This window comes from Penicillium coprophilum (assembly GCF_028826855.1).
Source record: "Penicillium coprophilum strain IBT 35676 chromosome Unknown utg000006l_segment0_segment0, whole genome shotgun sequence".
In the NCBI taxonomy this organism is placed as follows: domain Eukaryota; kingdom Fungi; phylum Ascomycota; class Eurotiomycetes; order Eurotiales; family Aspergillaceae; genus Penicillium; species Penicillium coprophilum.
In genome coordinates, this window is record NW_026622725.1 from 2,857,995 (window position 1) to 2,874,266 (window position 16,272).

Consider the following 16,272-nt stretch of genomic DNA (forward strand, 5'->3'; position numbering starts at 1 on the left):
CTTGGCCACACTTCTGCTGCCCACTGGACGCCCCCTGGGACATTCAACTCCATCGTGTTCCAGTCAATTGTACCCTGTTCTGCCGATCCCAAAATGCCGCACAATCACACGAGAAGCGGTGGAGCAAGTGTGCGGCGCACACGAATATCATCGTGTTCCGAGCGCTGCTTCTTTGGGTCTTCTACGGAGTATTTCTCCCTAGGCCCACCTCTTCAAGGCCCGTCCCTATGTTGACAGACGAGATCCCTGTGCTCCGTACACACCCCGTGTCTGCCTTTCACCTGACTTGCCGTTTGGGTGTGGAGAGCTATCTCTAGATCGAGAAATCTCCAGGGCTCACTTTTCCTTTCTCCAATATTCCGTGACTAATCCAGTCACATTCGTCGCTTCAATTTCTGACCTTTTTTCGACAACTTCGTTTGTGGGATTCGACCTCTCTCACCCCTCACCTCCGTCCCTTGGTCCTCACGGGCGTGACAACTTCATCGATCTCGAAATTTGGAGTCCGAGGATGCAGCAGTGTATCCTCACACTTCTAACGGTAGTCGCAAACTATGAGTGCCACTAGGACAAGCCAGGATGGCCCACACAACGCAGACCGCAGGGCGAGGGAGCTATACCGCTACTACCAGCCTGCGTCCCAACCTGACGCGGTTCCATCATGGCTTTCTGCGGACGATGGCTTCCCGTTCTCTGCAAATTCAGGAAATACACTCACTCCGCCAATATCCGAAGGGTCAATGCCGTCACGCAGTAGTGCCGCTTCCCGACCAGCGACCGCAATGGGCCCAGATGCTCTCATGCTGGGCACCTCGAACAGTACCATGACGTCATTTGCGCAGCTGGCAGCCTTGCGTTTGAACGCCGAGCGCGTGTTTATCGCAGTATTAGATCGTGATCAACAACACATCATTGCCGAAGCTACAAAATCTCTCAATTTGAACGATCCCGCAGTTCACGACGAAAATGATTACCTCTGGTTGGGGGCCCCCGACACCCGCAAGACATGGAGTGTGTGCAAGGTAAGTCTGCTCACACGACGAGCTGGCTGATTTGTAGCCACTGTCGAACTCGACCACATACTTCAATGACTCCTGGATTTTGACGCCGTTCGACAGGACACTGTTTCTCTACCCCCGAACGATCGCGAGAATGCAGACTATCAATTTTTAGTCGTGGACGACCTGACCGAAAATGAACGCTACAAAGACCTTTCCTTCGTTGCCAATGATCCCAAATTCCGCTTTTTTGCTGGAACCCCCTTGACAACCGAAAAGAACATCAATTTGGGTTGCTTGTTCGTGTTGGATAAAAAGCCTCGAGATGGGTTGACATCGCTAGAGAAGGACACACTGGGGTCTTTATCGATGATTGTGGTGGACTACTTGAGGGTTTGCAGACAGGCTTCCGAAGGACGCCGGGCCGCGCGCCTTTCTCGCGGCCTCAGCTATTTTGTTGAAGGAAGTTCTAGTTTCGTGGATAGTATGGACCGGTCGCGTACCGACAGCGTCGGTATTCCATCAGCTACCCCGCCATCTTCCTACAATCGATTGAGTGCCTCTGGTGGCTCTCGTGGCTCACCCGACTCTCGTGGGAACGGCCTAGAAAATGCATCGCAAGAGCCATCCATTAGTCCGCCGAACAATCGAGCACTCAGCACCGACGCGCGTTCATTTAGCTCTGTCCCGTCCGATTTGAAATTGGACTCCGATTCGAAACAGAGCGGTAGTTCAAGATTGGACGATAGTTCCAAATTGGACAGCGGCTCAAAAGTAGAATCGGGCACTGTAGAGAGTTCTCTGCCAGAATGGCTCACAAGCAGCAGCCGGAATCGACTACCACCCGATGATTCGCAAGGCAACTCCTGGTGCTTCCGCAGAGCGGCCAACTTACTCCGGGAGAGTCTTGACCTGAGTGGCGACAGTGGAGTCATCTTCCTGGAGTCCAACAATAGCCCTTTGATAGATGCCGATATGGGGAGTGATTGTTCCGACACAGGCGGACCTGCCTCTGTACTGTCAGCATCAACAAATGAAGAACCATTTGCTCCCCAGGCAGGGTCCATGGCCACATGTGCTGCGGCAAATTTGGATCGATCTTTCCTCCAATTGTTGCTGCGACGATATCCCAAAGGAAAGCTATGGTCTTTCCATCGCGATGGGCTCCTCTCGACATCAGACGATGATGACCAAGAACCCCAAGACAAGGGCCCCATTGGCACTAGTACCAGCAGTCGGTCCCCACCTAGTGTAACTGCACAACCTTCCAAGTCCGTGCGAAAACGGCGGAAAGCTGCGGAGAACTCCATACTCAACCAGTATTTCCCAAATGCTGCGCAAATCATGTTTGTGCCCTTGTGGAATGCTGTTTCTTCGCAGTGGTTCGGAGGGTGTTTCTGCTGGAGTACAGTCGAGACCCAGGTGTTCACAACCTCAGTCGAGCTCAGTTCAGTGCTTGGGTTTTCATCGTCCATCATGGCCGAGTACAGCCGCGTCGAATCCCTCATCGCAGATCGCCAGAAGGGTGATTTCATTGGCAGTATCTCGTGAGTTTGTCTTCGTATCTGAGATATCTGACCTACTTGATCGCAGTTACTAATTACTACATTCTATCAGACACGAACTCCGTAGCCCTCTGCATGGCATTTTGGCCGCTGCCGAGTTTATGAACAGCACCCATCTCAATGAATTCCAGGACTCATTACTCGAGACCGTCAATTCCTGTGGTCGGACGTTGCTGGACACAATGAACCAGGTGCTAGACTTCAGCAAAGTGGTATCTTTGGAACGAACATGGCGGTCAATGAAACGCAAAAAACAGTCCTCGCTTGAGTACAAAGGATCAGACAAGCTGGCGCATCATTTGGATACGTTGGTGGCTACTGATGTGGCTATTCTCGTCGAGGAAGTTGTTGAAGGAATATGTCTTGGCCATGTCTTCGGCCAGAGCTCTACTGCTTCAGCCGACCTGCCTGTATTGATGCCACATCAAACAAAGTTGCAGAATCAGCGGTCCAACGTTGAAGTTGTTATTGATGTTTTGTTCCGGGATTGGGTCTACCGGACTCAGCCGGGCGCTTTACGGCGCATCATCATGAATCTCTTTGGAAATGCCATGAAATATACAGAATCCGGCCGTGTTACTATATCCTTGGCAGCATCTAGTCAGTCCGAAGGACGATCTCGACGGCAAGGCCTTGAAGACTTGGTCACATTAACAGTAACCGACACGGGTAAAGGGATATCGGAAGAGTTTTTACGCGGCAAACTTTACACGCCCTTTGCCCAGGAAGACGCCCTCGCCGTCGGCACTGGGCTTGGATTGTCAATTGTTCGCAGTTTGGTCAAGGCTCTAAATGGAAGCATTCGAATTCGCAGTCGTCCTGGAGAGGGCACTGTCGTACAGGTGTCCCTCCCCTTGGAGAGGCCTGTTGGTAAGGAAAGTCCGGCTATTGAACCATCTGGACAGCTTGTTCAACAGCGAGAAGCCTTGGCTCAAACTCTTCTACTACGTGAAGGATACTCTGGTAGACGAGTCTCCATCTGGGGTGCCGACCCAACCGACGTGACTTTCGACTCTAACTGGTCTGAAATTGCTCGATACCTTTCAGACTGGTATGATATGGAGATTGTCGCATGGACACCAGAAACCCATGTTGATATTGTCCTTATGGATGAAACGGATTTACCCAAATTCCGCACCGTTGCACCTTCCGCCACCCTGCCTGCTCTTCTCGTTCTATGCCACAAGTCGATGGATTACACTGGGGCAAAATCCGAGTGGTTGCCTCTTGCTTCCTCGGTGAACATCATCCGGCGTCCTTGTGGGCCACACAAATTAGCTCGAAGCGTAATGAGGTGCCTGACCCAGGATCAATCGAGATCCGTGACACCGGCTTCTGCTCAGAAAGGATTGAGTCTACCGCTCAGGACGTCCTCGTTGCCAGCACCGTCTGCACTTGATTCACCCGTCATATCCTCCTCTGATGTTATTAGCGCCCCGGACCTGAGCTTTCACGAAATTCGCCCTATGACGATCTCACCATTGCAACAACCATCGATTATCACTGCATTACCGGAGGAGATTGCAGAAGCCCCCTTACCAGCCCCCTTGGTAGAGGGCGGAGTCAGCTCTTCGCGACTCGCACGAGTCCTTGTGGTCGATGACAATCGCATCAACCTCAACCTGATGATGACGTTCCTCAAAAAGCGACAGCTGATTGAGCTGACAGCTGCTGAGAATGGCAAACTAGCCGTTGAGGCCGTGGAGCGCATGCAGAGTGGGTATGATATCATCTTCATGGACATGTCGATGCCTGTCATGAATGGGTTTGAGGCGACTCGAGCTATTCGCTCGCTCGAGAAGGATACGGATGATCGCAAGCCTGCTATCATCATCGCCTTGACTGGACTCAGCAGCTCTCGCGATGAGTCGGACGCTATGGCTGCTGGTGTGGACCTATTCCTCACCAAACCCGTCTCTTTTAGAGAAGTATCACGGCTACTAGATGAGTGGGAAAAGGATGAGATGACAGCAGAACAGGCAAAGTCATTTTAAACTGTCTATTTTGATTTGGCGTGCAAGCTTGTTTCCGAAATCGTCGTTTTGTTGATTTTGTTGCCGCTTGTGATCTGTCGCCTTGTCTCCTACCGTCTCTGCTCTTGACCATCTTCTCCTACTGCTTCCTCCTTCCTCTCACTTCAACTCCGACAACTGCCACATGAGATGCCCCATGTCTCACTTTTGTCCGTTTTGTTCTCTTTTCACCCATCATGTTCCTATGATATCAAAAGTCGTTGCGCTGTGCACCTGATTAATGTTGATCATGTTATTTTAACATCCTCAATACTATCATATCAGACAATGAACGTGATAACATTTGGACTTCTCGATGGTTTTCCCTTTCTCTGTCTCTCTCACACATCCACATCCACGCCCACATTTTATTAACTCCTATTGTTTGAAGACTTCATGATTCACATGGCATTGTGCCTCGCTAACGCTGGATACGCGGGAAGCGATTGTTGGCGTTGGTATACCTTGTTTTCATCTTTTGTTTTCTCATCTTTTTTCTGATTCTGGTTTTTGCTTCTTGCATGATACTCAACATTGTACGGCGTGCAACGATCTAACCGCCCGGTGGTACAGACGTGTCTTCTCTTTCGGGGGTTTATTTTAGTGGTTGGAATTCACATGTATATAAATATATCTGTTACTTCAGGTGGCGTTGGATCGTTTTGCTGGCCATGCGATATGTATACGCTTTGGGAGGAGGGCAAGATGACATGAAAAGTCATTATTAAATTTGGTTGTGAGAATTCAACATACGCACTTCTCATTTATACTTGCGTATTTTGTACTCGGAATTGTCCCGGTTGCCACAATTGGCACTCTTTCAGCTTGGATAGTGCGTTCGCTGGTTTGGCTTGCTCCACTGTTACGTGGTTCTTCACATGCTCCGGCGCTGTTAGTCCTTGGGACCTGTATTTCCTTTCGAGAAATCCGAGACTCTCTGTCGTCAATGAGTCAATGACCTTTGGCAACGAGGTTGTGATACCCAAGAGTTGTGCGTGGAGAGGAGCGCGAGAGTAGAAGTATAGAAGTATCAGCTGAGGAAATCGTTAGTATACACCTCGGCAATAGAGATGAAAGACAATGACATACCTGTTCATCCCTGCATAGTCAGCAGTTTACTCTGCAGGTGTGTAGGATGACGTCAAGTTGAGGCTGTAAAGGCGATTGGAGTTATTGAACAGAACATCAGCGGCTATCTTCATGGCCTGGGACGTTGTGAAGTCGCCATTTTGAACGTAATCCACAAGCACCTGTTACAAAATAATCAGCACCAGGACAGGCAATTACTAGAAAGTTGCCAACTAACCGTCTCGAAAGCCTGCCGGAACTGCCGATTAGCCAGCCAGAACGTCTCCGGGTGCAACCGGCCATCGGTACTCCAGAGCAGACGATTGGTAGGCGCAAGCTCCAAACCTTCTCTCAATACCTTCACCTGCGCCTCTCGGCTAACCATGGGAAAGACCTTGCCGAAATCAACATAGACATTGGGATAGACAGAAGCCAGATAACCCGCTTCGCGCGTGTAAGGATATCCAGCATGCAACAGCACGATATCCGCATCGGCATACTGTGCGATTAAAGGCTGCAGACAAGCAGGGTTGGCCCGCAAAAGATTAACCCGTTTATCTCCGAGGCCTCTGTGAAACAACAAAGGCTTTGCAACACCGGCCTTCTTTTTGAACGTGATTGCTTTCAGCGTCTGCTGAACTATCCAGTCGCAGATGCCCTTATCATCGACCTCGAAGCCGGATCTGGTGGTTCCAGAATCGAGGATGCGAATCAATGACCCGCCCAGAGTTGTATCATCGGAGGAATACGCATCGACGTCCAATCCAGTTCGACAGCAGATTTCCGATTTGAAGGCCACGATGTTGGGATCGTCCAAAGCCACACCGAGAGCGTCCTGGAACCGCTGTCGGAAATTGTTCCAAACTGACTCGCCGTTTTTGCGCGCGTTCGATACATCCAGGACTGTAGATTCTGCTAGGGCTTCGACCTGCACGATGCGCTTTGTCGCTGAGGCGGTAAAACTATCGTGCCAGCTGGAAGGTTCAATGTCTTCGTCGTCGCTGAGGTAGTCGTCGAGTAGTAGTGCGTGCGTGCCTTCTAAGGATTTTCGGATGAGGCCGTTGTAGTCTTCGCGCACGTTTTGATCATGGGTGGATTTCACATCAGTCCAATTTGCGCAAGGGTTGCCGTAGAGCTCGGAGAGCTGGGTTATCGCTCGCAGCGAGGGGAGGGTGGTGTTGGCATTTTCTAGGGCGCGACCGTGTGCTGAGGTGGTGATGACCTCTAATGGGTAATTCTCGTGGTCGGTGGCCGACTCGCGGTTTAGAAGATTGTGGGCATGGTTGTCGATTAGTGGGTGAGACCGAATCAGGTCTCGTAGAGGAGTCAAATCGTCCATTATGAGAATAACGAGGTTTTTGTAGTGAAGAAAATCTGATATTGAAAGATCTCCCCAGGTTTTATGCAGCCAATCAAAATATTTATTCATTAGTGGATTTAATTGACCACTCACGATTAAGCAAACACATTCATAGATTTCATTTCAATTTGAAAACATGTAGATCAAGATGATCGATAAAGAATATACTCAGTATTGTCCCTCAAGAGTCATGGTGCCCGTTTTGGTAACCAAGTATTCATTGACAGCAACGTCCTTTCCACTCTCCTTGCCATATCCAGACTCCTTGATACCACCGAACGGCGACTCGGCAGCCGATGAGTTGCCTGTGCAAATTTGTCAGAATGAACGAACTCATGAGAATTAGTATGAGAAACTCACCGGTGTTCATTCCGATCATACCCGCCTCCAAGTTCTCCAAAAGACGCCACATGCGATCGATATTCTTAGTGAAAGCATAACTGGCCAGACCCATGCTGGTATCATTAGCCACCTTGACAGCTTGATCCTCAGTCTCAAACCGATACAGCGCCGCAATAGGCGCAAATGATTCTTCCTGCGAGATGAGCATCTCCTCCGTCATCCCAGACAAGATAGTAGGCTCGAAGAAGTAACCTGGCTGCGACTTCATAGCGTTACCACCCAAAATAACATCAGCGCCGAGACGACGAGCATCCTCAACCTGCGCAGAGGCCTTCTCAATACTCCGAGGCGTAGTCAAAGGTCCCATCGTGGTATCGGCCACCGCACCATGGCCAACAACCAGTGCAGACGTGCGCTCCTTCAGAAGCGCAGCAAAGCGATCATAAACCCCAGACTGGACGTAGATCCGATTGGCAGTAATACAAGCCTGACCGGCATGACGCCATTTCAGCGACATGAGCTGGTCGATCGCCTGATCGAGATTGGCATCATCGAACACAAGGAAAGGACAATTTCCACCGAGCTCGAGGGTCAATTTCTTCAGTCCATGCGCACAGTGCTCAGCCACCAACTTGCCGACGCGCGTCGAGCCCGTGAAAGTCACCTTCTTAACAAGCGGGTGCTTACACAACGCCTCGCTCAGCGGCGGTGTATTCTCCAAATCTGTAGTCAGCACATTCAACACCCCGGCCGGGATACCAGCACGATGCGCCAGCTCCGCTAGGACGAGTGCCGAAATCGGCGTCTCGGGACTGGGCTTGACGACCATCGTGCATCCAGCCGCCATCGCAGCACCGACCTTCCGAAGAACCATGGCAATAGGGAAGTTCCATGGGACAAGAGCGGCTGCTACACCGATCGGCTGCTTAATGGTGAAGACGCGGCGGTTCGGTGCCGCGGCCGTTGATACACTTCCCTGGATACGCTCTGCTTCACCAGCGAACCACCAAAGGAAGCCCAGGGAGTAGTCGATCTCGCCGTATGCCTCTGCCAGTGGTTTTCCAGTCTCGTGAGTTACGATCTGGGCGAGGTCATCGCGGGCTGCGACTGTCAGATTGTGCCATTCTAGTAACCACTTTGCGCGTTGACGGGGATTCACTTTGCGGAATTTCTCGAAGGCTGCGTGGGCGTTTTCAACGGCGGCGGAGACATCTTCTGCGGCGTTGGCAGGGCAGCTGGCCCATGCTTTGTCGGTACCAGGATCTACATATATTAGCTTGACTTCTGTGAGATGCAGAGTAGAACTTGAAGGGACTTACCGAGGACTTCAAATCGCTTTCCGCTCTTTGCGCCGACCCATTTGTCACCGATGATGGAATCGAATTTTAGCAGACTGGGATCCGCTAGCTGGAGAAATCGTGTTAGTCGGCTATCTCACCTCGGACATCTCGCCGAATACCCCGCGGAATATAGAGAGAAGTCACATACCTTGAATGGGAGCTGATACTGTGCCATATTTGTGTAAGTCAGGTCCTTTGAATTATAAAGAGGTGTAAGATGGGAAAGTCGTGTACCTATGTACTTTATAACCCCTCACGTCTCTTGGGGTAGACCCGCTCGATTTGATATCCTTCTCCTTCAAGAAGGCTATTGGCAAGGAAAGTATTAGTAACCCTCTTGTGATCCACTCCATGTAGTCGTTTTCATCCTCACCATCACTCACACTCGGACTAACCCCCTTATACTTGGGGCATTTTAACAACGACACGCCCAGTGGATCCATTTCGCAGTTGAGCTCCAGGGAGCTTTGATGTTCGAGAGCCGATGCCGGAGCCGCCCCCGATGGACTTTCTGAGATGCTCGCCTGGAGAAGTTGATGTGGCTTCCATCGAGACGTCTGGCAACGTTTCTTACCTAATCCTGCAACCACAATCGTAAGGTGCAGCCATCACAGTCGAGGTCGGCAATAGCCATTTCTTAAGAGTTGCTAAATAAATTGACATCAATTCCGATCATGGCATCCGCCTCAGCTCTACTCCTGTTCATGTTAGGAAAATAAAGAGAGATCCAACGATAGATGATCGAGATATTCCTCTCAGTCTGGGTTCTGGACCACAAGCCCGACTGTTTCTCATCTGTCATGTGGATAGTTTGGACTGGTCGTTCAGTGTAGGTTCCAAGCCCCAGTGTTCAACGAATCATTCAGTGCACAGGGAAATACATATCCAAGCAATCAGCTAGCGCAGGTATTGAAATGCACTTCATCTTTGTACAACATAAGGGGGAAGGGAGAACGCTCCCAATGATGCACTCGCGGGATTGAACCCTGCATGACTGCCCCAATGAGTAAGGAAATCACGCTTTAGGGGGGATTTCATCATTAAATCATGCTGATGACATGGCAATTAAGCCGCACCCTCAATAACATCGCTGCAGTTGAAATCTGGCATGTATAGTTTGAACTGGTGAGCGATGTGAGAGATTTGGTCTAATAATCATCATGGACCACTTTTCTGAGCCTTTCCAGTCCCTATAGTATACGTACCTTCTTCCCCTGGGCACCCTCAAAGTGTTCCCCCGTTACACATAGCAGAATTTTTCTGCATTTTGAATGCCTCTTTTCGCCTTTTCCTACTGCCTACCTGTGCAATTGACAAGGGGGGAGAAAATCTCAAAAGATATGACATCTCAAAAGACTACTAGACAGACATTACAAGGCTTTATAACCGAATAGCTATTCTTGGATCTTATAACTCACTTTTATATCAAGTCGGGCTGCGACTACCTGTATTGTCCATTTCGGATATCCGCGCTTACAACTCAGGACTGTTCTCACATCGCAAGACCATCTGTCAAACACCCTACCTCCCATTAAGCTACGGCCTAATTCAAGCACTCACAAAAGTCCTCAATTGGCACCTGGAAATAGCATGGATATCCAAAACTGGGGAGAAGACTTTTCCGGGGCATCAAGTCGGAAAACCGGAAAAGCCCCCGCGATGCGTGGGATTACCCCAACATACAGCCTTTACCCCAGATATAAAGCTACGTCGAGCGAATGGATTGCAATTGGCATTTTCAACAATCATGGCTACAGTAACCGTTACGACTGAAGTGGGCGTGGAGTCACTCCAGACTAAAGATATCGCGACTCGACTATTGAACGGCACACTTCACTCCCAGTGGCCCGCCTTCGAGCAGTTTGCAACTATTGATGGCCTATTAAAATCTCATGCTGCTCAGCCAGACCAGGCTCAGCGGCCTCTTATATGCTATCCGATTCGCGGAGCGGCTGATTTTGAGGAGCATACAGCCGGCGATATCGATCGGTATACTGATCTCGCTGTTCGCTTTTATATGCAGCAAGGGCTTATGCCTGCGGTACGAAGTAACCGGCCTTTATGTGTTAACTTCAACTAATTGTCTCTTAGGACCCAATCCTTGACCAGGCGCCTGTTGTTGCTATGCTTGCTGGGTCTAGCTTCGAGGTCGTGGTGACTTTCTTCGCGCTGAATCGTCTTGGCTATGCCGTGCTTTTCTTGTCTACGCGTCTAACAGCCCCGGCTTATGTCCGACTAATGAATATGACAAATTGCAGTCAAATTATCATCACGAAGCAGTTTCAACAAGTTGCAACTGAAATTTGTATCGAGAGTCCTGGCTGCACTAGCTTCTACCTACTACAAAGAGAGGACTGGTTCAATCGTTCTGCCAGCATCGCTCTGTTTGAACGCCCTGGTGCAGATCCATCACGAGAAGGCAATAAAATTGCTTGGATTCTACATTCGTCGGGGAGTACTGGTTTCCCGAAGCCGATTTTTCTTACCAACCTTCAAACTCTCGCCAATTTCCGCAAGAGCTTCGGCCTGCGTCTTTTTACAATCAGCCCGCTCTTTCATTCCCATGCTCTGATGGAGCTTGGACGAGCATTGTTTACAAGAGCACCAGCATACTTAGGAAATCATTCCCTGCCAGTCACATACCAAAACCTTTTCGATGCCCTTCAGGTGGCCCGGCCACAGCAAATCAGTGCCGTGCCGTATGTGATCAAGCTACTGGCAGAGAAGCAAGAAGGCATCCAAGCACTGGCTAGTCCGCAGCTCGTGCTATATGGTGGCTCTAGCTGCCCAGACGATCTTGGCGACCGTCTTGTTGCACAGGGTGTGAACTTGGTCGCCAACTATGGAGCCACGGAGACAGGACAAATCATGACTTCTTTCCGAGCCCCGGGAGATAAGGAGTGGCAGTATATGCGACTGCACAGACCTGTTGCTGATCTCACTCTGATGGATGAGATCTCGCCTGGGGTTTTTGAATGTGTTGCATTGGATGGTCTGCCGAGCAAGGGTCCTTCAAATTCGAAACCACCCTATAGCGCAAAGAACCCAGAGAACTCTTTCAGGACAGCCGATTTGTTCACCAGACATGAGGATCCGACGAAGAGCAATTATTACAAGTATTTGAGTCGGCTAGATGATCGAATCACATTGGTCAACGGCGAAAAAGTGCTTCCCATCCCAATCGAAGGTCGTGTTAGAGAAGAGCCTATCGTGAGTGACTGTGTTGTATTCGGCTTCCAGCGGACTGTGCCTGGTGCTTTGATTTTCCGTGCCCCTGGCAAGGTGCCTCACTTGAGCGACGATGGATTCTTGGAAGCTATCTGGCCAGCCGTTGAAGCCGCAAATGCTCGAGCCGAGACGTTCTCCCGTATTCCCAAGGAGCTTGTTGTGATCAAAGGTGCTGATGTTGCATACGCCAGAACTGACAAAGGAACCTGTATCCGCGCTCAGGTTTATCAGCAATTTGAGGAGGATATCGAACAAGTATATGCCAGGTTTGAAGGGAGTGGCCAGAAAGGAGGTTCCCTCGCGCTCAGTATTCCAGAGCTGGAGCATTGGCTTCTTTCAAGATTCAGTGAAGATCTGGACGTACAAATACCCGGCGCGGAGGCTGACATCTTCTCTGCTGGAGTCGATAGCTTGCAGGCGATGCAGATTTGGAGGTTTATCGTGCGTGATATCGATATCGGTGAGCGAGGAGATGAGCTTTCTCAGAACATTGTGTTCGAAAAAGGAACTGTGAACGCACTCGCAAAGCACCTTTACCAGCTACGAACTGGTCAAGAATCCGAGAAGGACGATGAGCTTAGTTCCATGCGTGAATTGATCGAAAAATACTCCCACTTCACTCAACATTTCCCAACAACTACCAGACAACCAGAAACAGAGGTGGTGATGGTCACCGGTGCAACTGGCAACTTGGGAGCCTTTATTGTCTCGGAACTACTAAAACGACCAACAGTCTCTGAAGTCTGGGCAATCGTGCGTGCGCCAGGACAAGCAGCGGCAGGATCTCGTCTCTACAAATCGCTAGCCGATCGCAAAATCTCTCTCACCGATACCGAAGCTGCAAAGCTCCACGCAGTCCCTTGTGACATGTCACAATCCAACCTCGGTCTCAAAGACCGCGATTTACAATACTTACTCTCATCATTGACATGTGTCATCCACAGTGCCTGGGCCGTGAACTTCAACTTAGGCGTACGGTCCTTCGAGCAACAACATATCCGGGGAACTTACAACCTTCTCAACCTCTGTCTACGCTCCCGTCTACCATCCCCGGCACGGTTCTTCTTCTGCTCTAGTGTGAGTACTGCAAGCAACACGCCCAAGCCCACATCGATTCCGGAGACCATGATCGAGAACTTGGAGCACGCACAGAAAACAGGGTATGGAAGGTCCAAACTGGTAACAGAACATGTCACTCGCAACGCGATGCGTCAGACAGGAATGCAAGCCCGAGTTCTGAGAATCGGTCAGCTTGGTGGTGATACACTTAGCGCACAGTGGAATGAGACGGAAGCTGTTGCGCTTATGTTCCGGAGTGCATTGACGACGGGCACATTGCCGGAACTCAATGAGCGACTGAGTTGGTTGCCTGTTGATCAGTGTGGTCGGGCTATCTCTGATATTGCCATGAGACCTGCTGGAAGATCGGACGTCAATATGGTGTACCACTTGGTAAACCCGCGGACTTTCAGCTGGAAGCATGATTTGCTGCCTGCTTTGAGACAGGGATCAGCCTTGTTGGAATTTGAGGTTGTGGCTCCACAGGAATGGCTGAGGAGATTGGAGGGTAGTGAGCAGGATCCAGAGAAGAATCCGAGTGTCAAACTCATTGATTTTTGGAGGACTAAGTATGCAGATCAGGGCCAGTCGGAGTCCGGATCAAGGCGTAACGCAGAGGTCGGTCTTACATTCGAAACTGACCATACGATCCGAGAATGCCCATATTTGGCACTTGTGGAAGACCCCGTTACTGGTGGTTTGATACAGAGGTATATCAAGTCGTGGATGGATCGATGGACTGTTGAATGAATACATAGAGAATATAATGATTGCATTTTACCGCCGCATTACACTGAGAATGACGATAAAATTGAGAGCGAAGGTTAGAGCAAGGGTCAGAAAAGCAAATGGCAATCAAATGTTAGTTTTAGGAAGTAAAGCATCATAACAAACGCCAAAAACAATCTGGTATCTCATTTCACAAATTCAGCGTAACTGCGTATACTATGCACAGCCTGTCCCAGTCATGGGAGGACTCGCCTCACCCTTAGGAGGATGAGACCTAAGACCCTTCTGCATAGCCTGCAAGTGCTCAAACTTGTAGGTATCCTCGCCCAAGCTCCAAGCCATGACACCACCAAGATTCTTAGCCGCGACAATTTCCGTGAACTTGCGGGCAATCAACTCGGGGGTATCCCAAGTCCAGAAGATGTGATTTTCGCTATCGAAGTAGTACTGACCACCCCCCTTCTCATCGGTTTTGCCATCCTTCTGGGCTTTGCGCCATGAGTCCATAATAGAGATTCCCTTGCAGGTCCCGTAGTCTGAAAGACATCCAGATTGGCAGAACTCATCAGTAGTCCCACTATAGAAAGTTAGTTCCGATACCAATCGTATTCTGAAAATATTATTGCATACCAGTAGCCGGAAGCACTGCAGCACTGCCCAGCTGGGCACTTGGCCTTCGCTGCAGATCCACACACTCCGGTAGTTCCCTCCTTCAGATCCTTAGGTGGAGGGGCCATAACACCAGCCTCGAAAGTTAGAGAGCCAGACTTGCCATTATCTGTCCCATCGTCGTTCTCGAGCTTGGCGAGATGGCAACCGAGAGGATTCTCGTCACAGTCGGAGTTAGGGTCGGTGGTGAACCACTTGGCGTAGTACGCGAAGCCGAGATTGATCTTCGCGGGATCAGCCCCAATTGCAAGGTACTCATTGACAGTGTCCAGGGATCCCTGCACGCCGCTAGCGTGGTCGGTAACGTTATCGCGACGGTTAATCAGATCATAGCTCATGACATTGATGACATCGACGGATTTGAAGATCTTAGGACCCTGTTCCTTGGTGAAGGCAATGAAATCCTGTTTCCGACCGGGTACCGCGATAGAGAGGACTTTGTCGCCGATTGCGTCACGGATAGCTTCGAGGAAGAGAGGATACGTTTCGATTTCGCCCACTTTCTTCGAGTTGGGGGTGTCTTTGTAGTCTTGGCCGTTGCCGCCAGGGTATTCCCAGTCAATATCTGTTGATCTGAGTTAGTCCCCTACTTCCGTTTGGTTTGTTAAGAATGAATTTTCGGAGATATCTCACCGACACCATCAAATCCATTTGCGTCGAGCATCGCAGCGACATTCTTGGCATATCGCGTGCGAGAGGCCTCGTCTTTTGCTCCCTCGGAGAAGCCGGCGGTATCACCCCATCCACCAATGGCCACCATTAGCTTGGTATCTGGGCTGAAGCGCTTGCGCATAGTCTCAGGGGACTCGAATGGCTTGTACGGTTCGGGAGAGTCCGAGTTGAATAGCTTTGAGGCCGCGAAGCTCATGATGGCATAGTCAATGCCCTCGGTCTTGTCCTGGCTGGGAAGCCCGGTTACATGGTATCTTGGATAGGATATTAGCTCGAATCTCGGGATGTGTAAATCAGTTCCTCGGGTTTGTACTCACTCGTCAATGTACATGGCAAAGCGTGCGGTCACGGACTGAATGGCCAATAGGCCAAATGCGAGGCGTTTGAACATGATGAGAATCAGTTATGCGATAAGTTGTGGTGTGTTTAGAGACAGGTTCAAAGATGGGTCAAGTAATCAGGAAAGACTGTGTAAACAGATACCCAGTCTCCCGTTGAATGTGGCAAAGCAGGCTCCAAGCCGCGAACACAATGCAAGAGAAATAGAAAATGACATCTTGGCGAAAGAAGGTCAGATATTTATTCCACAACGCATGGACCAGACCATACCAGGATGATCTCAGGGCTGTCATGCGCCTTGTTCCAGATGGTCTGTCTATGCGGGGGCATGTGGACCATTCCTGTAGAGAATGTCCGATCACTGACCAATCGATATCTTGATGTTCATCAAATCGAGTCAATAGGCCCCCTGAGAGTAAGACGATCTAGGCGCTAAGCAAGGGCAACGGGCACTAAGGAGCGGCTGAGGAATGCCAAGGGAGTTTGGGCTGCCTGAAGTAGATATTGCCCCCAATTATTGAATTGCTAAAAGTAGATTCAGGGTCCATGATCCCAATTGAGAGGTTTCATATATCAGGCTTTTTTCCCTCGCAGGTAAATGGTGCAAAGCAGTTTGGGTTTACAATATATTAGGTTGCCATGCCAAATATGTGCATTCCCTTCTAACTTTGCAAGCGCATTCCCCCCTTAGAGCTCAATGACCATGTGGATGAAAATCGATTAGAATGCTCAAGCGTTCTGAAAATAGTATCTGAGGGATATTGGTCACGTCATCTCTAGCACTGTCATAGGGCACGGGAGGAGCTCGATATATGGACGAAAGACTGTTGAAAGGTCGATGTTTCAAAGAATTAGAATGATCTAGGGGTATAAGCAACAAGAACATCCAAA

The 16,272-nt window shown here is 49.8% G+C and overlaps 5 protein-coding genes across 5 annotated transcripts; 2 read left to right on the forward strand and 3 right to left on the reverse strand.

Annotated features, from left to right (window-relative positions):
* Positions 1-554: 554 nt before the first annotated feature.
* N7500_010058 (uncharacterized protein) lies at positions 555-4,557 on the forward strand (the record flags this gene model as incomplete). The annotated part of the gene is made up of 3 exons (XM_056681196.1): positions 555-1,022; positions 1,119-2,545; positions 2,616-4,557. 3 exons carry the CDS (start codon positions 555-557, stop codon positions 4,555-4,557), a joined length of 3,837 nt encoding a protein of 1,278 aa, XP_056528578.1.
* Positions 4,558-5,690: 1,133 nt separating this feature from the next.
* On the reverse strand, positions 5,691-6,982 carry fluG (uncharacterized protein; the record flags this gene model as incomplete). The annotated part of the gene is made up of 2 exons (XM_056681197.1): positions 5,691-5,825; positions 5,882-6,982. The coding sequence occupies 2 exons, from the start codon at positions 6,980-6,982 to the stop codon at positions 5,691-5,693; spliced, it is 1,236 nt and encodes a 411-aa protein (XP_056528579.1).
* A 189-nt stretch (positions 6,983-7,171) lies between these two features.
* On the reverse strand, positions 7,172-8,860 carry N7500_010060 (NAD-dependent succinate-semialdehyde dehydrogenase; the record flags this gene model as incomplete). The annotated part of the gene is made up of 4 exons (XM_056681198.1): positions 7,172-7,308; positions 7,364-8,608; positions 8,665-8,752; positions 8,834-8,860. 4 exons carry the CDS (start codon positions 8,858-8,860, stop codon positions 7,172-7,174), a joined length of 1,497 nt encoding a protein of 498 aa, XP_056528580.1.
* Positions 8,861-10,432: 1,572 nt separating this feature from the next.
* Positions 10,433-13,722, forward strand: N7500_010061 (Male sterility NAD-binding; the record flags this gene model as incomplete). Its single annotated transcript, XM_056681199.1, has 2 exons — positions 10,433-10,726; positions 10,777-13,722. 2 exons carry the CDS (start codon positions 10,433-10,435, stop codon positions 13,720-13,722), a joined length of 3,240 nt encoding a protein of 1,079 aa, XP_056528581.1.
* A 195-nt stretch (positions 13,723-13,917) lies between these two features.
* Positions 13,918-15,433, reverse strand: N7500_010062 (uncharacterized protein; the record flags this gene model as incomplete). The annotated part of the gene is made up of 4 exons (XM_056681200.1): positions 13,918-14,278; positions 14,332-14,935; positions 15,004-15,296; positions 15,360-15,433. 4 exons carry the CDS (start codon positions 15,431-15,433, stop codon positions 13,918-13,920), a joined length of 1,332 nt encoding a protein of 443 aa, XP_056528582.1.
* Positions 15,434-16,272: the final 839 nt, after the last annotated feature.